The sequence below is a fragment of the Pseudorca crassidens genome, chromosome 10 (genome assembly GCF_039906515.1).
Source record: "Pseudorca crassidens isolate mPseCra1 chromosome 10, mPseCra1.hap1, whole genome shotgun sequence".
Lineage (NCBI taxonomy): Eukaryota > Metazoa > Chordata > Mammalia > Artiodactyla > Delphinidae > Pseudorca > Pseudorca crassidens.
Genome location: NC_090305.1, coordinates 49750491 through 49774302, shown reverse-complemented (window position 1 = coordinate 49774302; position 23812 = coordinate 49750491). Strand labels below are relative to the sequence as shown.

The following is a 23812-nucleotide window of genomic DNA, read 5'->3' as shown; positions in this document are numbered from 1 at the left end:
GAATTTTTAGGTTAGCACTGGTCCCCTGTACTGACCGAGAGGGAAGAATATCTGGTGAGGGAGGCTGGCATGGAAACAAATGCTGTTAAAACAATGTAGAGGGGCTTCCCTGGTGGCACAGTGGTTGAGAGTCTGCCTGCTGATGCAGGGGACACGGGTTCATGCGCCGGTCCGGGAAGATCCCACATGCCGCGGAGCGGCTGGGCCCGTGAGCCATGGCCGCTGAGCCTGCGCGTCCGGAGCCTGTGCTCCGCAAAGGGAGAGGCCACGGCAGTGAGAGGCCCACATACCGCAAAAAAAAAAACCAAAAAACAATGTAGAAGGCTTAACAGTAGTTTCTCTGTAGGGATTTAGGTGATTTTATTTAGACATTTCTTTGCTTATCTGTAAGTTCTATGTTTTAAAAACATTGCTTGTGTATCAAAATAATACTACGGGGAAAATTATGTGCCATCTTTAAGCACGGACCACAGTCAGTAGCATTTCACCTTTACAAAGGCAAACCTGTAAAATGGATCTTGATGGATGAGCTGGTGCTGGTCAGGTGAGTAAAGGGATAGAAGTGGGCACCCATGATATCTGCTCCAGGGCGGACAGGCATCCGCACAGAGAGAAGAGCGTGGACAAAGGACAGGAGCCTGGCAGCTTAGAGTGTGCTTAGGCTGCTCAGTGGGGTGGGTGTGGGGTGTGGGGCAGAGGGAGTACCTTAGGACAACGGTCCCCAACCTTTCTGGCACCAGAGACTGGTTTTGTGGAAGACACGTTTTCCATGGATGGGAGCGGGGGTGGGGGCAGAATTCAGGCAGTAATGGGAGCGATGGGGAGCGATGGGGAGTGGCAGATGAAGCTTTGCTCGCTCACTTGCTGCTCACCTCCTGCTGTGCGGTCCAGTTCCTAACAGGCCACGGACCAGTACCGGTCCATGGTCCAGGTGTTGGGGACCCCTACCTTAGGAGATGAGGCCTGGAAGGTAAGAAAGGGCCACATTATGCAGGGTCCTATGTGCCTTTTTGAGGAGTGGACACCAGGGGGCAAGTGTCCCCAAAGACATTGGCATGATAAAATCAATTTAAAGTAAGCCTTTGCAGTAGCTGCAGCTTATCTTTTTTTCAAGTCGTTAGAACAGGAAGTAAAAAACAACATTTGCCTTCAATCTGATTTAAGAGCTTTCAGCCAGAATGATGGTCAAACCTAGCAGAGAATTTTTGGTGGTATCTGTGGGCTGGCAGGCAGAGATTTTGGAGAGCTACCACTGAGAACACACAGGCGTGGGGCTTACTTCTCTAGTACAGCACTGATGCATGACACTGTGCTGGACCATGGTAAAGTACACTCCCTCCTGCACATGTATTCTGTTAAGCCAGTAGAGGCTTTTAAAGAATATGTATGGAAATTCTTTCAAGGCACATGCATGTTCCTCACTTCTCACAGTCTCCACTGCTTTCTCACCAGTCTCCTTCGTGTGGTCTTGTTATCTGCCTGGCTTCTCCAGACAGTTTTGTTTGTGACCCTTCTATATTCAGATCACTAATTTCATGAAATGATTCCAGATTCGAATTCAGCAGACCCTGGTCACCCCAGTGGTGGCCTATTGTACAGGTACAGCTGCAAGCCTGGGGCTCTCTCTTTTTTCTCAGCACTGCAAAATGTCCAGTGTTTATTTTTCTTTGTTAAAGTCTCACAGGCCTCTTTCTGAGTGTTCTCAGGAGTTACTGTAGATGGTTCTATCTGGGGAATGCTTTAGACCTTACTCAAGAGACCAATTTGTCAAGTTTGAGTCCAGTGTGCCTGTGGCTATTTTTATGTCATTATTTCTAGTGTTTATTTTCTCAGAGAAACTATATAAATATTGAGGCATACATAGCAGGCTAGAAAGAAAATAAACCTTGAGCTCCTGGAAATCTTGGGACATTTGGTTTTCTCGGCGTAGGAGTTTTATTTCTTGTCTCTCTGCTCCTTCTGTACTTTCTAGAAAGGAACTAATGACAGGCACTGAGTGAAACAAGGCCCAGATCCCTAGCCTTCCACAACGCAAATACTTTTTAAACATGAGAACTGGCCCAGGTGTTGATGTTGTCTGTTTTCAGTTACAAGCTGTGGCTCCCACAGAGACCAGCCACACTCACCAAAAAGCCACGTTAATGTTCACTTCATGATCATGCTATCCTGAAAATGTTTTACTTTGTTCAGCTACCATTTGAGAATCATATATCCTTTTATTTCCAGTGTTATGCTTTCAGAGCCTTGAGGTTTCTCTTCAGTATGGAAAGAAACAGACCACTCTTTAAAAGGTATGAGCTTAGAGAAATTTAAGTGATCAGTGATCATTAGAGTCAACTGTTTTCATGTACCTGATTTAGATGCAAACAGTAAGAGAATAAAGAGTCAGTATGCAAAACATGTGCCTTCAGATTTCTTAAAATCCACAGATAATACTGAGCAGCCCTAGTGATATCTTAACTCTGAAAATTCACAAAATGATGAGGAAAGCACATGAATCACATCAACACAACTCTTTTAATTACATGTAACTGCTATGGTTTTTAGTTTTTCTTTTTTAAGACATTAACATTTTTAATGGATGAAATAAAAATATGTGCTTGTTTTTGCCCATTCAGAAATGTCCAAAGTTGATCTAGTCATTTCCTTTTAATCAATAGAAAAGAAAGTATTTGTCTGGATGTCCTTAACAGTATAGGAACCCATTTGAAGGGGAGGAGGCTGGATGTTCCTGGATCAGAAAGTTGTGTGGTGAGCATGACAGAAAAACCACCACCTTGGGAAGCAGACCATGGTTACCTACAGGTGTGGTCTGCGTGCCATAGAGGTGGCAGGTTAGCCAAATCGTAGGCCCAAGTTCTTACTAGAATTTTATTGATAAGGCAAAATGGAAATAAAATCTTGAGTTAATATAACATCTTTTGTTTGGAAGAATGGGGCATTTTATGTCTTTATTTTATTTCTATATAACAGTTGAATTTAGGGGAAGAAAAGGAAGTATTCGTTATTCATTATAACCTTTCATTTCAAGGCCCTAAATCATCCACATCAGTGGACTTAAAGATTTTAATAAACCTAAACCCTTGAAACCAGTAGCTTGGAAATGATGCATAAATCTCTTCATTTTTTAAATTCACCTGTATTTTAATTTTATTTTCATGAGGACTAAATCAAATTGTATTTGTGAAAGTGCTCTGTGCTCAATAAACACCCAATAAACATTCGTTCCTAGTATATTTAATACTACACCCCCAAATGTCTTACAAATAAGATTTTTGTAAAATCTGTATCATATCTTATTGTAGCAAAAAACATATAACATGACATCTACCCTCTTAAATTTTTGTGTGCAGTACAGTGTTCTTAACTATAAGCACAGTGTCATACAGTAGATCTCTGGAACTTTCCTTTCCAGTTGTTTTTCCTTACCTCTTAAGAACTGTGTCTCTAGTTTATTTTCATGAGATAAGTTGGTGAGTAGTATTCCCCCATTTGTTGGCAGTGTATTTAATGTAATTAACCTATAAGTGAGCCAGGTCCAAAAGGGAAGGAATGGGCCAGAGTTTCCAACTCCTATAGGAAGTATGTGTGTGTATTTTTCTCTGTAGACTTTTCCCCACCGACTTGTTTGAGATCTTCATTGACATAGGACATTATGTTCGTGATATCAGTGCTTATGAAGAATTAGTATCAAAGTTGAATTTATTAGTGGTAAGTCTTGAGCTTTAAATATTTTGTCAGGCTGCTATGCAGTTAGGATGCATTTATCATAGCAACCCATTTCCTTTTCATTTTTTGGTTAGGAGGATGAACTGAAGCAAATTGCTGAAAATATTGAAAGCATTAATCAGAATAAAGCTCCTTCGAAATATATAGGCAACTATGCAGTTTTGGATCATCTTGGAAGTGGAGCTTTTGGCTGTGTTTACAAGGTGACCTTGCCCTTGAACAACATTTCCAATGTTCCCAAACAAACTGCATGTCTCCCTGCACACCCACACACAAGTGAATTGGAGCCCTTGTCAGTGAACAAATAGATATAAAAATTAGAATGGTTGTTTCTGTACAACAGATAGCTGCACTGATGTGGTCTTACCTTAGCTCTCAGCTCTAGAAATTGGTCACTGACCTTTGAAGACAAAAGCTGTCACTAATCTCTCATACAAATAGTCAAAATGGTTTGTCCCAAAGCATGACACATTCTCCAAGTTCACACCAGTGTTTCTGTATTTACCAAGTAAAATCCTATGAAATATTGCAGACTGATCCAGGATATACCAATTTTTTTGAGGTGAGCTTAGTGTAAATACAAATTTACTTTTTAAAGATATATGACTTATTTAGATGATTTGGCTTAATCATGTGACCTTATTAATCTAATCACTTTCTTCCCCTCTCTACTCCCAAACCATTCTTTTTTTTTTTTTTTTTTTTGTCTCCTTTATTTTAGGTTAGAAAGCATAGTGGTCAAAATCTTTTAGCAATGAAAGAAGTCAATTTACATAACCCAGCATTTGGAAAGGATAAAAAAGATCGAGACAGCAGTATAAGGAATATTGTTTCTGAATTAACCATAATTAAAGAGCAGGTAAATGCTTTTGTTTATGAAGACGGTTTCCTTAAATAAATGTCATCAAAAAAAGTAGAATTCATGTGCTGTCCTTGTCCATGCTGTGTAAGAACTGGTTCTGTTTAATATAATTGGCATTGAGGTGATATCAATCACCAGGTTTTCTCCTAAGGCTTGACATTGAACCATAGACATAACTATATCAGGGCCAGGGATGCAGAACAATTGAGTTCACAGCACAGAGAGTATTATATATGAGAAAGCATATTCGTTTCCTTCTTATTATATTGTAGAATATTTGGTTACTTTGTTACATGCATAAGAATATGACTAAGACTTCCCTGACTTTTGTCAAATGGAACCAAGTTGTTAACGTTCCTCGGATATGGCTTATGTAATCTAAAATGTGAATTTTCAAGATGGGTTATTATTTATTGACATGAGCAAAACATTCTAACATAATGTTCACAACTCATGTATCATTATGAAGGTTTGTTTCAGGAAAAAGAATAAACGTGTCAGAGAGAGATGGGAATTCTTTTTGTGATCAAAGAACACATTGGTTTTTTTTCAACTTTCTTTATTTATACATTCATTATGAATACTGTTTGTCTGTAACTCCTGGGGAGACCTATCAGTTCATGGCTCTTTGTTTTCAAGTAGTTAAATTTGCATAGCATCTGTGCTAGGACATAACCATAAATATGAAGATCTTTATTCATTGAAATCTCTAGTTCCACTCCAATTTATAATTTACAGTAAATATCATTAATAGGTTGTTTTATAGTTGACTTTTATGTACAAAGAGATTAGATTTTGAAAAGTTAGTGTTTGCTCATATTCCAACACTCTAGCCTTGGGTGGTGTGCTGTTTCATAGCACAAAGCTAGAGCATGGCTTTTGCCCTAGGCTGGTCTAATATCTTCATTTGAACCCAAATCTGGATGTAGTCCTGGCCAGTGAGCTAGGTCTAGAATATGGTTCTATTGCTTACCTAGTTCCATATTGTTTAAAATCTGCTGGCCATTTGCTAGTTGATGAGGTAGACTATTGGTTTTAGTATATTTTCTAAGAAAAGAAAGTGTCAGGGTGGGGCCATATAAGAGACCTCTGCTTGAACTTTGAGGGAGCTCAAAATTGTAGAACTGTGCTTGCACCACGGGCTTAAACCAATGAAAGGACAGTAAATTGAGGTCAAAAAGGAGGAGGTAATGGCAGACAGAAGTGAGAGAAATGGGACTAGAAAGGGAGAGTGTATTTGTTAATATTAAGATTAAGCTGCAGTAACAAAGAAGCCCCAAAGTGCATGGGCTTGAAGGAGAGGTCTCACCGTGCAATGGGTTTTGTCTTCCTGTGAGTCCAGGGTGTGGTGCTCTGCTCCATGAGGTCACACAGGGATGCCCACTCTTCCTCTCCCATTGCACCTGCCAAGGCACATTTATATCTGCTGGTGCACCCGGCGTTTTGGGTTCAGACACAGGATTCCCCTCACACTCCACTGGGGAGAACTCAAGGATGAGCCCCTTGAGGCTGTGAGAGAGACTGAGAGGTGTGATCTGTGATGGGGAAGCACATCCTGCTACAAGTCGATGGAGTGGAGGAGTGTGAGAGCAGATTTTTGGTGGACAACCAGTAGACTCTCCTTCAAAAGAAGGCAAGAAGAAAGGCCAGAAAGAGATGCAAGCCATTTATGATGTACCAGTGACTATTCTGAGATAAAACAAATTTCAGTTTACTTAGAAACTCAAATTGTAAATAAACAACCACAAAAATTTAGTATTCTTGTAGAAAATTATTATGTTATTAGATGTTATTATGTTATTATTATGTTATTAGAAGATGTGGCACATATATACAATGGAATATTACTCAGCCATAAAAAGAAATGAAATTGAGCTATTTGTAATGAGGTGGATAGACCTAGAGTCTGTCATACAGAGTGAAGTAAGTCAGAAAGAGAAAGACAAATACCGTATGCTAACACATATATATGGAATTTAAGAAAAAAAAATGTCATGAAGAACCTAGGGGTAAGACAGGAATAAAGACACAGACCTACTAGAGAATGGACTTGAGGATACGGGGAGGGGGAAGGGTAAGCTGTGACAAAGCGAGAGAGTGGCATGGACATATGAACACTACCAAATGTAAGGTAGATAGCTAGTGGGAAGCAGCCGCATAGCACAGGGAGATCAGCTTGGTGCTTTGTGACCGCCTGGAGGGGTGGGATAGGGAGGGTGGGAGGGAGGGAGATGCAAGAGGGAAGAGATATGGGAAAATATGTATATGTATATGTATAACTGATTCACTTTGTTATAAAGCAGAAACTAACACACCATTGTAAAGCAATTATACTCCAATAAAAATGTAAAAAAAAAAAAACACACTACAAAATAACACATTGCTCAAAGAAAAAGTCTCATGTAAATTGGAAATTTTTTTGAACTAAATGAAAATACAACTTATAAAAATCTGTGGGCTGCAATGAAAGCACTGTTTAGAAAGATACATATACATATAAATATATATATATATAAAATATTAAATGTATGTATTAAAAGACAGAAATATCTAAACTCCTTATTCTAAGTTTCCATCTTAAAGAAAAAAGAGCAATTCAAGCCTTAAACAAGCAGAAGAAATAAAAGTAAAACAGAAATTAATGAAATAAAAAACAAGAATTCCATATAAAAAATCAACAATATTAAAAGTTTATTCTTTAAAAGACCAGTAAAGTTGATAAATATCTAGCCAGACTAATCTTGGAAAAAAAAGAAAGACAGACACAGATTACCAATATCAGAAATGAAAGAGGGGTCATCCTTACTGATCACATGAACATTAAAAGGGTAAAAAAAAAAAAATACTGCATAAAACTCTATAGCCACAGATTTGACCATGTAGGAGAAAAGGATCAATTTCTTAAAACACACAAACTACCAGAACTCATACAAGGAGAAATAAGATAATCTGAATAGGAATACATCTATTAAAGAAATTCCATCAAAAAAAATAGAATTTCCATGTTACATTCTGAGGTAAACTATGCCAAAGAGAAATTGTTGCTCTCTTTGGTGCCTGGACACTTTTTGTTGAGGTATAATTGACATATGACTGCATATTAGTTTCAGGTGTACAACATGATGATTCAGTATTTGTATGTATTGTGACATGATCACCATAGTAAATCCAGTTAACATCTACCACATGTAGTTACACATTTTTTCCTTGTGATAAGAACTTTTAGATGGCAAGGAAGACCTTATTCAGGACCACTGCAATAGAAGTCCAACTATTAGAGTAGAGGAGAGAGATTGAATTCAACTCTGAACACAACAGGGATGGCTGGGGATTTACAACCAAAAGGCAGGGCTAGGGGGGTCAAAGGATGGAAAGTTACTAAGAGGAATTTGGTTAGTTATCAGGTTGGGGGAAGAAAAACTTGATTAGGTAACAAAGATGGGGGGATGAGGAACTTGATTGGATATCCAGAGGGCAGAGATGCTCACTAAACTGGCTTAGCAGGATTCTTGCTGAAACCAGGCAGGCCAAGGAGGAGGCCTGGTCCAGAGGAGGACTCTGAGGAGCCTGACCTAATTTTGTTCAAGGATGGAGTCCTTGGCAATTATTATTGTTATTTTAATGGAGTTAATAACTCCTAGGTTATTTCAGTTTCAAACTAATAATTTTGGAGAGCATAGAAAGACACCAGTCGTGTAAATAGACACAGTGTATATAAACATTTAAATGGCAGGGGGAGGTTAAGAGCATAGGTATATGTTCAAAATCAATTGTTTCATTTCAGTTTTCTCCTTTATGCAGTCTGTGTGTGATGTTGGAACAGGAAGTGTTAAATTAATTCTTAAGATAGCTTCCAGTTCTACAGTCCTCTAATTTAGTTAAATTAGGTGATAAAGCACAATCAGTTTTCAATTCTATTTGGTAAGGCTATATGGGAGATTGCTATTTTCAGAACAGTTTTGTGAGCAGCAAATAAAAAGAATCCTGAAAAATTAGATGATATCTTGAAATGCTTTGTTTTATAAATAAATATAAATATGATGATTTCTTTGTTGTTTTCAAGTATGAAATCCAACTAAATTGTCTGTGAAAACAAGTTTATATTTTGAAGTAGTATAATGTTTGTTATTTATTTTCTTATAGCTTTATCATCCCAATGTTGTACGCTATTACAAAACATTTCTGGAAAGTAAGTGTGAGTTTCCATGATATTTCTAATAATGTATCTATGTTACTTACATATTTTTATTTTAGAATGTTACAAAATAAGCTTAGTCGACTATTTTCTCTACCTTTTTTGTTGTCTGTATGACCTTGGATGGCATTTCTTGATCAGTGAGACACTGATAATCAATGATCAAAAGATACTTATAAAATTCTTAGATCCCTATATGTAAGACTGCATGAACAAACCAAAATAATAATTATTGCTATTTTCATATACAAAAAGCCCATAGTAGGATCAGGAGAAAAGAAAACTAAAGGTTGGTAGCTTCTTTAAGAAAGAATGACATTTTTTTGTCATCTTTTAGAAAAAATGACATTTTCCACCCGCCAAATAAATTGGATCTAGATTTTTTGAGATTTCTTTTTCTTCAAGTTCAGGTAATTGCCACAAGGTGGCGATGGAGCCCTGACTGATTCTGCGTCATCATTGGGATGATGGAATATGGAATCAAATCTTGAGGTGAAACCAAACTCAGTCACTTGTTTTAAAAAAAATAGGACATTTGACTGAAGTAATATACATATTAATAGACCTTATATGCTTCACCTGTGAAATTTCAAAATAAATCTTTAAAGGGGCTTCCTTGCTGCCTCTTTATCAGTGCTATTGTTATGCAAACCTGTTGTGTACTTTGCCATGTTATGATTTTACCCATCTCCCTTCCTCTGGTTGACTCAGAGGAACTCAGTGCTGAAACTCCTCAGTACATCCTGCCCCCTTGGCCATTTGTTCTTGATATTAGAATAATTTCCCATAATTTAGTGCATATCCCATCATAAAGAGATCTAGATTAGCTTCTGACTTGTACTGAAGTGACATAACTTGTCTTAATTTAAAAACAAAATAACCTGACTTCTCCCAAAAAGAATTGGCAGTGGCTTAAAAATACATAAGATAGGGCTTCCCTCGTGGCGCAGTGGTTGAGAGTCCGCCTGCCGATGCAGGGGACACGGGTTCGTGCCCCAATCCGGGAAGATCCCACCTGCCGCGGAGCGGCTGGGCCCGTGGGCCATGGCCGCTGAGCCTGCGCGTCCGGAGCCTGTGCTCCGCAACGGGAGAGGCCACAACAGTGAGAGGCCCGCATACCGAAAAAAAAAAAAAAGCATAAGATAAAATAGATTAAGAAATCATGATAAAAGGAAATAAAAGGTGAGAAAATTAATGTTAGGGGCAAGATTAGTACATACAGTAAATATTTCTTGGGATTATGAAGAATTGGAAACAATATAAATGTCAATCTTTAGGAGAATGATTAAATAAATTATGATACATCTGTATTGTGGAATACTATGTAACCAACAGAAAGAATGGCGTGGGTCTGTGTGTACTGACGAACATATAAGAATGTTGAATGAAAAAGGTATAAGTTGCAGAATATGCATGGTGTGGCTTCATTTCTGTAAATGTTGTATATATACATATTTTACATACATCCAAAACATTACAAAAGATACATATCACATACTGTTGTTAATAGTTACATATTGACTTTGGAGGAGAAAGTAGAATTTACTTCTGTTTCTTGGCATCCAAAGCAAAGAGACAAACCCAGTCAGTTATGCGAGGTTCCTGGGATCCATGAGCTGAAATCTGGAGGAGGCCAGCTTTCTCAGCTCTTGAGCTGGCATCACAGAAATTTCCATCATGGGTGGTATATCCAGTGGGGTCATTGCTAAACCACGGTATGATTTCATTGTAAAATACTGTAAGGTAAATCTACGAGACTGAAGAACAGTGCAGTTTAATGTCTGAATGTCTGGCTTGATTTAAAGGTAAATTTTAGACCATTGAGAGGAAAGCTGGGTTTACCTGTTCTTCAGGGAATCCTCCATGATTTGGGATCATTTACTTGCTCTCTTTGGTGCCTCTCAACCCTTCCACATCCTGGTGTACATAGAAAATGATAAAGTTTGCCAGCGTAAACTTATGCTAGGAGGTTGCCTGTAGCTGAAAGAGACTGTTGCTGGGCTCCGATTGTCCCCAAGACCCCCTCGCCCCCAGCCCCTCCAGAGCTGATTGGGTCCATGTCTCTAACTCTTTTGTGTTGTGCCCTGAACACCCATTGGGAAACTTGGATTCTAATGCATAAGTTTTTTCAAAATGTCTATATTGAATTTATTTCTATTACCTTTTCTTGTTTTTTATATAGATGATAGGTTGTATATAGTTATGGAGCTTATAGAAGGGGCCCCTCTTGGAGAACATTTCAGTTCTTTGAAGGAAAAACAACATCATTTTGCTGAAGAGAGACTATGGAAAATATTTATACAGGTATCTTTTATCTTCATTAACTTTTTCTATGAAACAGTAAACTTCTGAGCTGATTTCCTAGAATTGTGTGTAGTGATCATGAGTGGCTGTCTTATCTGTATATATAGGGGAAATAACATTTGTTTGTTCTTTGCTGTTTGAAGCTGTGCCTAGCTCTTCGGTACTTACACAAGGAGAAGAGGATCATCCATAGAGACCTGACGCCAAACAACATTATGTTGGGGGATAAGGACAGAGTAACAGTTAGTAAGTATAAAAATCTGAAATTTTTCAACTTGAGAGTCCCTGAATATTATTCTAGGGCAGAGTTGTTCGATAGAACTTTCTGCACTGAATGGCGTGTTCTCTGTCTGCACTGTCTGGTATGGCAGCCACTGGCCACATGTGGCTATCAGGCACTTGAAACGTGTCTGATAGCCTATGTGCCTGAGGATATGAATTTTAAATTATATCAAATTTTATTTAATTTAAATATCCCTATGTGACTAGTGGGTACTGTATTGGACAGTGACTAGTGTAGTTCTTGATGACTGAGTTGTATTTTGCCTATATGAGAGAATAAAATACTCTTAGGTTGCTTGGGCATTTAATTCCTAAATCAATGGTTTCTAGGTTTTTTTCCTTTCTGTAGAACACTTCTTCATCAACAAAGCCTTTTAGAACCATCACATGAGCACATTGTTGGACTATTTTAATATAGTCTGTGACATATGGGTAACAAATGTACATATCAAGGGCTGTAAAAAATCCAGCCTTTTGTATACTTCAACATTTTCACTTTTTATCACAATATTTTCAACTGTAGCAGGTAAGTTGTCTAATTCTTAATCATAAGTTAAAATGAACTTTTTAGCTTAGAGCGATATATTAGCTTTCTCCTGCCCTCTTCACTCACGAACACTTAAGTTACTCCCATGGACTATTAATCGTTTGCCAACTGTAAGTAGGGAGACATCTCTAAATCAGTGGTCTGCAAATATTTGTGATCATGAAATTCCATTAGTAAATTCTTTTGATAATACACTCCAGTATATCAATATGTATGCTTATTTATGAATTCTGTACACATATCACTGTATAATTATTCTATAGTACATACAGTCAACAGAAATAAACTATAAAGGGGTACATTAAAATTCAAAATGGGGTGTTGATATTTTTCACCCCACCCCCACCCACCAGTGGATTGCCTTAGGCACCCAGCTTTGGAGGCCACTGCCCTAAATTTTATTGATGTGAAAGACATTTGACAACATTTTAAAGCTGGGTCTCTTAGTTTTGGAAGAATCTGATTCCTCATGAAGGCAATTCCAAATGTACACATTTACCCATAACCACATGCTCAGTAACAACGATTAGATTCACTGCCCAGATTTTTTAGAGTAGAACATGTTATATCAGTTTAAAAAATAAAAAATATCCTAAAACAGAAGTTTTATTGATAACCTTCAGTGCAAAGTTACTTGGAAATATTTCAAGCCAGTGCTTTGTGAAATGTGAGATGAGACCAAATAATTGTGACTCTTCATCTCAGATACACATTTGCTTAATCATTAGAAGTTAATCATAATTTTGTTCATCATAAGCTTTTTACTTTTTATAAATTACACTTGTGTTTCCTTAATACTATTTATATGCTTGTAGATATTTTAATTTATAAGTTAATAAGGATTATTATAAATTGTGTATTTGAATTTCATAGCAAACAGTATATATAATTTTAAATAGTATTAAATAGATTTGTTTAATAGTTTAATAGATCTGTTTAATCCTTCTAAGATGACTATTCAGGTCATATTTTCTGAGTAATAGCCAACCCCACATTCCATTTTCTTACTAAGATTAGCTGCAGTCATTTCCTTTGGTTACATTTAAATACATTGAGATTAATCTTTTATTGTAGTAGCCTGATTTATTTTCTTTCTAAACTTATTTTAAGTAATTTTTATATTTATTTTCTTTAACCAGTAGCACACATAAAAATGGTTTACAAAATAAAATAGTGCTAAAAATCTTATAAAGAAAAGCCTACCTCTTTGCAACCCCCAGTTCCATTTCCCTAAAACAATCACTTTTCAGTCTTTTTAGCTCTTTCTTCTGGTATCTGGCTTTCCATTGTGATAGTTGAAGATTCAATTTTCTTATTTTTTCTTTGTCCCCATCTGCCACCCTGCAATACACTTATAGCACAATTTGGGGTTAAATCAGCATTCAGTATTTACATTATTACTACTGTGTAATTATTGTTCAATGTTGATTACCTCTCCTTCCTTATAGACCTTTTGTTTTTTCTAGAGTTAATAATTGCCTTCCTGTTTATTTTCCTAGTTTTCTGTGTACCTTTTATTTCTTCTTCACAAATCTTCTAAAAGGATTATAAAAGCCCTCTCTGTACTATTTCCACATGGTCAAACATGACAGTTACTCTCAGTTTTTTTTTTTCCTGGACACCCATTTCCTACACCTCTTTGCTGTAATGTAGACCGGGTTTGACTTTAGGTCTGCTGCACAGCCATTGTCCTGGAACTTTCATGCTCCTTTTTTTTTTTTTTTAATTTGGCCACACTGTGTGGCTTGTGGAATCTCAGTTCCCTGACCAGGGATTGAACCTGGGCTACCGCAGTGAAAGCACCAAATCCTAACCACTAGACCACCAGGGAATTCCCATGCTCCTTTTCTGATCAGAGTCTCTATTTCCTACATCCTGTCTCTTTCTCTTTCTTTTCTAACTCCCCTATTTTGCCAAAGTGTATCTTCTAGTACTTTCCGAGGAAAAAGTGCTTTGGAAGTTATAATTTTTACTTTAAAAAATTTTCTTATTTAGAAATTTTTGAGGTATAAGTGACATATAACATTATATTATTTTCAGGTGAACAGCATAATGATTTGATATTTGTATACACTGGAGCCTACAAGCAGTTGGGTGGAGCTGGGTCTTGGTATCTAGATGGAGACCTCCAGGAGAGCTCATGTTAATTAATATTCCCTGGGGCCTGGAATTCTCTGGTGCTCCAGTGTCCTGGACTCCCACCCCAGAGGCTCAGGCCTGACCCATGGCCAGGGAACCAAGACCCCACAGGGCAAGTGGCACAGCAAAAAAAAAAAAAAAAGGAGGGCTTCCCTGGTGGCGCAGTGGTTGAGAGTACGCCTGCTGATGCAAGGGACACGGGTTTGTGCCCCAGTCCGGGAAGATCCCACATGCCGCAGAGCGGCTGGGCCCGTGAGCTATGGCCGCTGAGCTTGCGCGTCCGGAGCCTGTGGTCCGCAACGGGAGAGGCCACAACAGTGAGAGGCCCGCGTACCGCAAAAAAAAAAAAGAAGGAAAAAAAAAGGAAAAGAAGACAGACAAACAAAACACAAGACAAATGATAAAAACAAAGAGGAAAAAAAAGAGAAAACTAAAATCAAGAAAACAAACAAACAACACAACCCCAAAGTGAAAACGAACAATAAAAACAAAACTAACAAAAACAAAAAGCAAAACAAAAGCAGAAAGCAAACTAAAAAAAAAAAAGCAAAGAAAATGTAAAGCACACAAAAATGATCAAAAATGTTTATATCTAAAAACAAAACAAAAACAAGAAAAAACACAAAATAACAAAAAGTAAAGTAGAAGTAGAAAAATAAAAAATATATTAAAAAATGTTTATAAAGAAAAGAAAAAATAAATAAAAACAATAACAACAACAGAACAAAACAAAAAATAACAGTAATAATAATACTTTCCTGGGGCCTCAGCTGTTAGTGTCCTTGCCCCCACCATGAGCCACAGCCAACCCCACCTCCCCAGGAGGCCTTCCAATACCTCTAGGTAGGTCTCTGGACCCGCTATGGGCACTGTGGGGCCAGCTCAGCCTCTGACTTGGCCCGACTCCTATGTGTACTTGCCCCCAAAGTCCACAGCTGCTAGAGCTAGACTGGTCTCAGTTGTGGGAGCACTCGTTGTCCCTTAGATATTCCATAGACACAGGGTTTACCAAGCTGATCATGAGGATTTAATCCACAGCTTGTGCAGCTGCACAGAGAGATTTCCATTCCTCTTCCTTATTCGCACCGCCCCTGGGGCTCAGCTTTGGTTTTGGCCTCACCTCTGCATGTGGGCTGCCCTCAGGCATCTGTTCCCTGCCCAGGCAAGAGAGAATGAAAGCAGCAGCTGATTGGAGCACACTTGCTCACTCAGGCCAGGGAGGAATAGGGCTGCCACAACTGGAGTGTGTGAGAAGTGCCTCCATTGTTTTTTTTGGGGGGGTTGTTTGTTTGGTTTTTACCGTCCACATATAAGTGAGATTATGCAGTATGTCTTTGACTTATTTCACTTAGTATAATGCCTTCAGGGTCCATCCATGTTACTGCAAGTGGCAAGATTTCATTCTTTTTTATGGCTGAATCATATATGTAGGTATGTATGTGTATACATGTATATATATGTATGTGTATAATGCATATATACATATGAGTAAATATATGTAGATATAGATACATATATACACATACATTTTCTTTATTCGCTCATTTATGATAGCTCTTAGGTTGCTTCCATATCTTGGCTATTTTAAGTAATGCTGCAATTAACTCTTTTCAAATTAATATTTTTGTTTTCTTTGGATAAATACCCAGAAGTGGAATTGCTAGATCTATGATAGTTTTATTGTTAATATTTTTAGGAACCTCCATAGGTTTTCCAAGGTGGTTGCACGAATTTACATTCCTACCAACAGTGCACAAGGGTTCCCTTTCCTTCACATCCTCACCAATGCTTGTTTTTTTTTTTTTTTTTTTTGCCTTTTTGATGATAGCCATTCTAACAGGTGTGAAGTGATATATCTCATGTGGTTGTGATTCGTATTTCCTTGATGATTAGGAATATTGAACATCTTATCATGTACCTGTTGGCCATCATATGTCTTCTTTGGGAAAATATCTATTCAGATCTGCCCATTTTTCAATCAGACTGTTTTTGGGATTTTTTTGTTTTTGCTACAGAGTTGTATGAGTTCTTTATATATTTTCAGCATTGACCCTGTATTGGATGTGATTTGCAAATCTTTTCTCCCATTCAGTAGCTTGCCTTTTTATTTTGTTAATGGTTTTCTTTCCTGTGCAGAAGGTTTTTAGTTTGATGAAGTCCCACTTGTGTATTTTTGCTTTAGTTGCTTTGCTTTGGGTGTCAATTCTAAAAATCATTGCCAAGATCAATGTCAAGGAGCCTATGTTTTCTTCTAGGAGTTTTATGGTTTTGGGTCTTACATTCAAGTCTTTAATCCATTTTGACTTAACTTTTGTGTATGGTATAAGATAGCAGTCCAGTTTCATTCTTTTGCATGTGGCTGTCCAGTTTTCCCAACACCACTGGAAGTTTTAATTTTTAGATGCTTATATGTCACAAAATATTTTTGAGGGACCCTCATATTTGGTTGTTAGTTTGGCTAGGTGTAATATTCTCAGAAGAACATGATTATCCTTCCAAATTTTGAAGGCATTACTCCAGTCTCCTAGTATCCCATTTTGCTGTTAGAAAATCCAATGGTATTCTAATTCCTGTTGCTTGATACATGAGTTGTTTTATGTCTCTGGAAACTTTTAGGATGCTCACTTTATCCACTGCTTTGGGTGGGTCTCTTTTCATTCAGTGTGTCTGAAACTAGGTCTGCTCTTCAATCTGGAGACTTAAAACTTCACTCCTGGGAAATTTTCCCGCACTGTTTTTTCACTACTTTTCTTCCATCTGCTTTCTGTGTTTCCTCTTCTAGAATTCCTATTATTCTTAGATGTTGTATATTCTAAATACATAAGTCCCTTACGTACGAACCTTCAAGTTGTGAACTTTCAAAGATGTGAACGTGCATTCCACCAATGTCAGGTGTGAGTAAAATTGCAGCTTGCCCTCCATCTCTTATTGCTGATGACCCTTCAGCTCTACCATCTCCCACCTCCTCTCCCTCCTCCAGTCAGTATCTCTTCTTGCCTGGTCACTTGGTGCCAGCCCCTATATGCCAGCTGTTGTACTGCACTTTTCAAGGTACTGTACTGTAAGATTAAAAATGTTTCCTTTATTTTTTGTGTTTGTTTTTTATGTATTATTTGTGTGAAAAGTATTATAAACCTATTACAGTACAGTACTATATAGTCAATTGTGTTAGTTGGATACCTAGGCTAACTTTGTTGGACTTACGAACGAATTGGACTTATGAATGCACTTCAGAACAGGACTCATTTGTATGTCGGGGACTTGCTGTAGTCTAATTTTTAAAATAATTGTTCTCTTAGTTTTCAGCTCTTTGTACTTTATAGTTATTTCTATAACTTTATTTTTTAGTGATTATATTGAATATTTAATTTTGATTAATATATTTTTAATCCCCTCAAATTTCATCTTGTTCCTTATTCCATTTTCATGGAATCTTGATTTTATTCTCTCTCAGTATAATATAGACTTTTCTCTTCCACACCCTGAATTGTTTCTGTATCTTTTGGATCCATCTTTGGTTTTTTTTTTCCCTGGTTCATGTGCTCTCTATTTCCTGTTGGAGATTTTCCTCAAATGTCTGTTGATCTAAGCTGGCCCTTAATACTTATGAGAAACATATTAAAAAGGCTGTGTGTTCCAGTTAAGGGTGTCATCTGGTGGACTTTAGAGCACAGTGAAAAATTTCCTTAGGAGACCCCCAATGTCATTGCTTAAACTTTTTCCAGATAATGCACTCCCAATATCTTGCCTGAGATGATGTTCTTCTGTCTGCTGTCATTCTGGGAGCAGTGTGGATGAAGAGGTCTCAGGGAGCAACGTTTAGTTGATAGATTTTCACTGAATGCCCATGAGTTCAGCCTCACTCTGCTTGGTGCTTTTCTGGTTCAGCTTCTTTGCAAAATGTCTATTTTTCTTCTAGTGACAAAGAGAACTCAATTTACTGGTAGCACCATGTGTGAGTATGGGACAGAACCTGGGGACTTGATTTTAATTCCTGGGGACTTGATTTGTACTTCACTTCTGCCTTGGGCAGCACCCTTTTGGCCTTTCTATTCTCAGGCACATGGGTTAGGACGCCTGCTGTGTACCATCCTTCCTCTACTTCCCATCTTCCAAAAATTCATTGGAATATATCATCCTCTGTTGTCACATCTCATTGTCCCTGTGGGTATCTTTTCAAGGAAAATTCCTTTCCCTTCACTTTAGCAAGGTTTTGAGAGCTAGAAGAGATAAACACATAAGTCAGTCCATCCTTTAACCCAAAATGGGCAGGCTAGTTACATTATTAAGTCCACACATTGAACTTAACAAAATACCCCACTTCCCTTGTTTACTCTATAACTTTAATAAATATACTTATACTTTACTCACACTCAAATTGTAAAGGATTCCCTAGAAAAAGTTACTTTGTTTTACAAAAATAATAAAACCTTAATTTTTTTTCTTTGTCCTGCCCCTCATTGCAAGTCTGCCTAACCTTATTCTTATTACTATTTATTAGGCTTATACTTAAGTGTTATTAATTTAAAAATTATTTTCAATTTTTTAGACTTTTTAGCTTTAAGTGAGGCAATATTTTTCTAGTTTCAAATAAAGAAGCAGTGATAAATCTCAGAACAGAATTTTATCCTAGTTCAGTTTCTCTCCACTAAAGTAATTATTTGCAGGACATGAATGGGCTGCCATTATTTTCAATGAGTATAAAATGATTTTATGACTATGAAGATAATCCATAGAGAACTGACATCACTATTTAAAAATATTTAAAATAAAATATAGTGATGAAATATGTTTTTCAGTGTTTATCACTATTGATATAAATATGGACATTAGAGACTCTTGTTTCTAAGAAGGGTTATCGTTAAATTAAAATCTTACGGCATTAATTTGAAACCAAATGTATAAAATTCCCATAATTTGAGAGGTTTAAATAAAGTTGCAATTCATAAAGCCTATAAAAATAGGCCGTGGTACACACGTGAAAGCATATCTCAAAAGAGGGACAACTGTGTCGTATTTTATTTTTCTCTTTTCTTTTGCTAGGTTTATTTACTCCCAGAAAAGAAGCACAGAATTACCAAGTGATGTTTAAGATGCATGAGACAAAATATATTGAAAATATGACCAGAAAAAAGAGTTGTAGAAAAACTAAAATTGCCTTCTTCTCCTCTTTTTTCTCAATGTAGGTGAATGAGATGATTTAAGATTGAGCTTGGTTTGCAATTATTTATATAGCAAGTGGAGTTTGCCTTCATGAGGCAGAAGAAAGTAATAACATATTTGGGTATGTGTAGTTTTACAAATGGTATCTAATTTAATGTCTAAATATGTTTACATTTAAAAGATTGGATTTTTCAATGATTTGGGCCATGAAACATGCCCAGATCTCGCCCCTGAGTATATTTACAGACTTGGAGGCCACACAAGGGAGCAGACCCTGACTCAGGGGCACACCAGGTGAAGCACAAAGTTGGCCCTAAATGCTGCCAGCTGCCTGCTGCCAAGTAGGAGAGAATCTGCTGAAAGGGAACTTGGCTCTGAACCCACCATTTCACATTTCTTGGCTTTTCAAATACACATTTTAATGTAAAACCTGCATGCCCCCTTTTCTTCCCTGCTCCCAAATATAAAAGGAAGAAAAAGGAAAAAACAAAACTCATTAAGCTATAGGTAATAGATTTCAGACATGGGCTTTGGCGCATGACTCAGGAGGTCACATGTTCATCCTGCAACCAAACAGGCCGTGCATATTTCTAGATGTTTCTCCAATGACATGTGGCTGTTGCTACTGGTAATAACAAGGGCATACTCAAGTCAATGGAACATTTATCAAAGGCTCAAATGCTCATCAAATGCCATTGTATGCTAGACATGTGGGGGTGGGTAGAAGATGAAAGCCATGGTCTCTGTCCCCTGAGTCTTATGGGAAGGACTTTCAGTTCTTCACTCAGCAATTATTTTCTGAGCTGCCGTATCCTGTGGCGAACAAGGCAAGCATTCCAGACATGATCACTATCTTCATGGAGCTTATAGTTGTATTACAGGATGATAAAGCCTAGAGTATTGTCTATGCAAAATATATTAGGATGGGACATGTTATGCTGTAGTAATAAGTAATGTGAAAGTCTCAGCAGCTTAAAACAGTGGCAAACTACAGCCTGTGGGACAAATCCAGCTGTGGCCTGTCTTCTTACGTCCTGTGAGTTAAGAGGGTTTTACATTTTTAAATGGTGTTAAAAGGAAGAATATATGGCAGTTACCATATATGGCCCCAACAGCTTAAATATTTATCATCTGCCCCATTATAGAAAAACTCTGTCCACCATGGCTTAAAACAGCAAGGTCTCTGTCTTGTTCATAATACATGAGCATTGTAGGTCAGTAAGGGAGCTGTGCTCAGAGATCAGGCTGGCTGAAGACCTCCATACCTGCTTCCACATCAGAGGTAGGGAAGAGAGAGCATGGCAAACCATACCTCAGCTCTCAAAGCTCTGCCCTAAAGTTTCAGATATTACTTCTGCTCAGAATTCATTGGTCAAAGCCAGCCAAGTTCACCAGGGTGAGGATATGTTCCTCCCCCAGAAAGAATGTGGGTGAGCAGTTATATAGTCTTCCACAACTATCACGCACAGGAGAAAATGTGACTAATTCCGCCTGGGGGAGCCTTCTGGTGAGGAGCTGGGCAGGACAGGTAACAGCGTTTCAGGTAGGGGTACAGCAAATGCAAAGGATTAGAGACCCAAATCAGTACAGCGTGCCGAGGGGCTAGCAAGATGCTCAGTAGAGGCTTTGGTGGGTGAGAGCTGGGACTCTGACATCTGTTCAGAGATTTAGCTTCAAGATTTCAGACTGAAAACTATGTGATCAGATTTGGGATGGAGAGATCATTGTGATGGCAGGTGAGGGGGCACCGTGGAGAACAACTGGAGACAGATCCCCAGTATAGGAGGTGGATCGGTTTGGATATATTTGGGTGCAAAAAGCCAGGATGCCAATGGTTTAATACACGAGGACACGTAGTTATCTCATAACAAAGGAAGTGGAGGTGAGATGTGCCAGGACTGGTTCAGTAGCTCAAGGAGGTCAGCTACAATCTAGGTTTTTCTGTTCTTTCTCTCCATTTTCTTCAGCAGATTGGCCAGAGCTCCAGGCATTATTACCAAATCCAAAGACAGGAATCAGGGTGGCAGTTAGGGTGAAAAATCAGATTCTTCTTTTTGAATAGCTACTCCTTTTATCATAGAAGAAAATCTTTTACAGGGGTCTTTCACAGGGATTCCTGTTAGACTTATTACATTATTTTGGCCAAAGCGAACTCATGCAACCACCCCTGACTGTAAGGGAGACTCTCTAGGTGAGCTCCCAGGCTGTACAGCTGGAGATGGGAAAGGGAGGTGGGGGTGGTCAATGGCTTTTGGAGAGCTAGTCTGTGGTATTTGCCGCTAAAGCTCTTGCAATTTTCCGTAAAGACGTGTAAGTTTTACCCATGGCAGCAGAAGAAAAGGTTATGGCAGAAGGATTATACTCAGCAGTTATTTGGGACCCAGAGTTAAAAAGGTTGCTAGCCAGTTAATGAGGTGTGACAACAGTTGAGAAAGAGTCTGAGTTTATGAAGATTGTGACACCATTGACAGAGAATTAGGTGAGGAAATTTAAGGTGTGAGATTTCTAACATGCTAAGTTAGAAATGCGATTATAGCCTTTTCCTGGTTAAAATTCTTCAAGTAGCTCCCCATGACATTTAAGATAGAGTTTAGATTCCCTAGGGCACCCAAGGCCCTTTCCTCCTGATCTCTCCTTGCCTTTTGCTCTGGACTCATGTGACAGATTTCTGTTTCCTGAATAGACCAGTCTGTGGTTGTATTGCTCTGTGGCTTCCAAAGTGTTACTCTCTCTGTCCAGAATGCCCTGCTGCTACTCACTTCTAATGCCACTCCTCCAGGTGGCATCTTGGATGTCCACATCCAATAGGTTCCGAGTCTGGGCTCCCTTAGTACACTGGCCTGGCCTCGCTCATTGCACATAAGACATTGGTTTATTGCCAATCCCTCCTTGAGGTAAGGGAAACCAATTTCCTTGACTTTGTTCCTCTCAAAGCATTTAATAAATATTTGTTGAATAAATAGTTAGAAGAATGAATGAACAAGTGAATGAATGAATTTTGAGATCTTGATATGATAGCCAAGATCGCCTAAGCAGAGTGCTTTAATGCAAGAGGAATTGGGGATTAAGGTGGAAAGCAGGTCCATAAATGGGGAAAGATACAAGCAGTTCCCACTATCATCTCAGCAAACAGTGTAACCCAAAGTTATCTAAAGGAAAGATTTTACTTTCTGAATGCCACCAAAATTTGAGAAATCAAATTAGACCTGTCTTGATATTGAAGAATCCCTGGCATTTTAAATGTTTCTAAAGGATTAGAGGATTTTAATTATTGTTGGTTGACTCAACTGTGGCTGAGAAATCTGTGTCATTAGAGGAAAAATGAATTAGTTAGGTCTCTTGACCTAACTTCTTGTTTTGAGCCTGTTCTGTGGTTTATTTCCTATTAATCAGATTTAGTGTCTATACGAGTTTGAGCTGACACAGAACTTGAGTGCTCTCAAAGGTCTACAGAATATTGAGTCACTTGTATTGCATACCCTCATAGCATCTGTTGTTGGAAGGGTAGCCACAGAATTTCTGGAATTTCTCTCATGTCGCCCTCATGTTACTAAAAAACAAGAATGTTTTCTGTCAAGTCCACCACAGTTTCCTTATATTGCCATGAAGAAGTATTGAAGCAAATTCAGTCAAATCCAACTTCTAAAAAAATTTTAAGATTATTGATTTTATGACCATTAGTGGGTCATTCTGCAATTCTGAGATTTGAATAGCAGTTGCATTGAGGAAAAGATGAGAATAGTAATCGGGAGAAAGTCACAGCAGGGTGAGTTCCTAACGCTGGTGGTTAGTCTCTTCTGGTGAGACAATAGGCTGGGTGAGAGAATATGGAGGCACCAAATCTTTACCACTTTAGGAAAAACTTAGAAATAAAGACTTTCCAATGTTGGGTTAATCAGAAGTTTTGGATTTATATGTCCATATAAAAGCACTAAAGATGAAAGATAATAAAGTAGAGATTATTTTAGTGTGTGTTTTCATATGGGCATATTGGGATATAATTTAGTTCTTTGAGAAAATGTTTAATATAAGAAGTAGAATCTGATGTGCTCTGGACACATTATTTTTATTCTGGGAGATTTCCCGAAGTGTGTTCTCTGAAGCAGCATTGAGAGTAGGTGGGAGTGTCTGTTTTTACAGAGACTAATTCAGCAATGTATGGTACTACACATCTGATTTTCTGATCAGTCTGCCCACCCTCCTAAGTGTAATGAAGGCATTGGAGCCTTTTAGATTCTTGAATCATGCCACAAACAGTGGCAGGCCATATACATTTGTTCTCTTTATCTATGTGTTTGTTATCATTTGTTTTGTTTGTTTTGATTTTTAGATTCCATATATAAGTACAATCCTATGGTATTTGTCTTTGTCTGACTTACTTCACTAAGCATAATGCCCTCTAAGGCTGAGTAATATTCTACTGTGTGTGTGTGTATTTATATATATATATATATATATATATATATATATATATATATATATATATATATATATATATCACACCGTCTTTATCCATTCATCTCTTGATGAGCACTTAGGTTGCTTTCATATCTTGGCTATTGTAAACAATGCTTCAGTGAACATAAGGGTG

The 23812-nt window shown here is 37.9% G+C and overlaps 1 protein-coding gene across 8 annotated transcripts in view; it reads left to right on the top strand.

Moving 5' to 3' along the window:
• Window positions 1-23812, top strand: part of NEK10 (NIMA related kinase 10) — a 309256-nt gene that overhangs the window by 69015 nt on the left and 216429 nt on the right. For all 8 annotated transcript variants that reach the window (XM_067753539.1, XM_067753536.1, XM_067753535.1 and 5 more), the window contains 7 exons: window positions 2227-2291; window positions 3609-3711; window positions 3804-3932; window positions 4451-4588; window positions 8735-8780; window positions 10969-11090; window positions 11234-11336. In XM_067753539.1, coding sequence (XP_067609640.1) covers window positions 2227-2291; window positions 3609-3711; window positions 3804-3932; window positions 4451-4588; window positions 8735-8780; window positions 10969-11090; window positions 11234-11336 — 706 coding nt within the window. The remainder of the gene's footprint in view (window positions 1-2226; window positions 2292-3608; window positions 3712-3803; window positions 3933-4450; window positions 4589-8734; window positions 8781-10968; window positions 11091-11233; window positions 11337-23812) is intronic.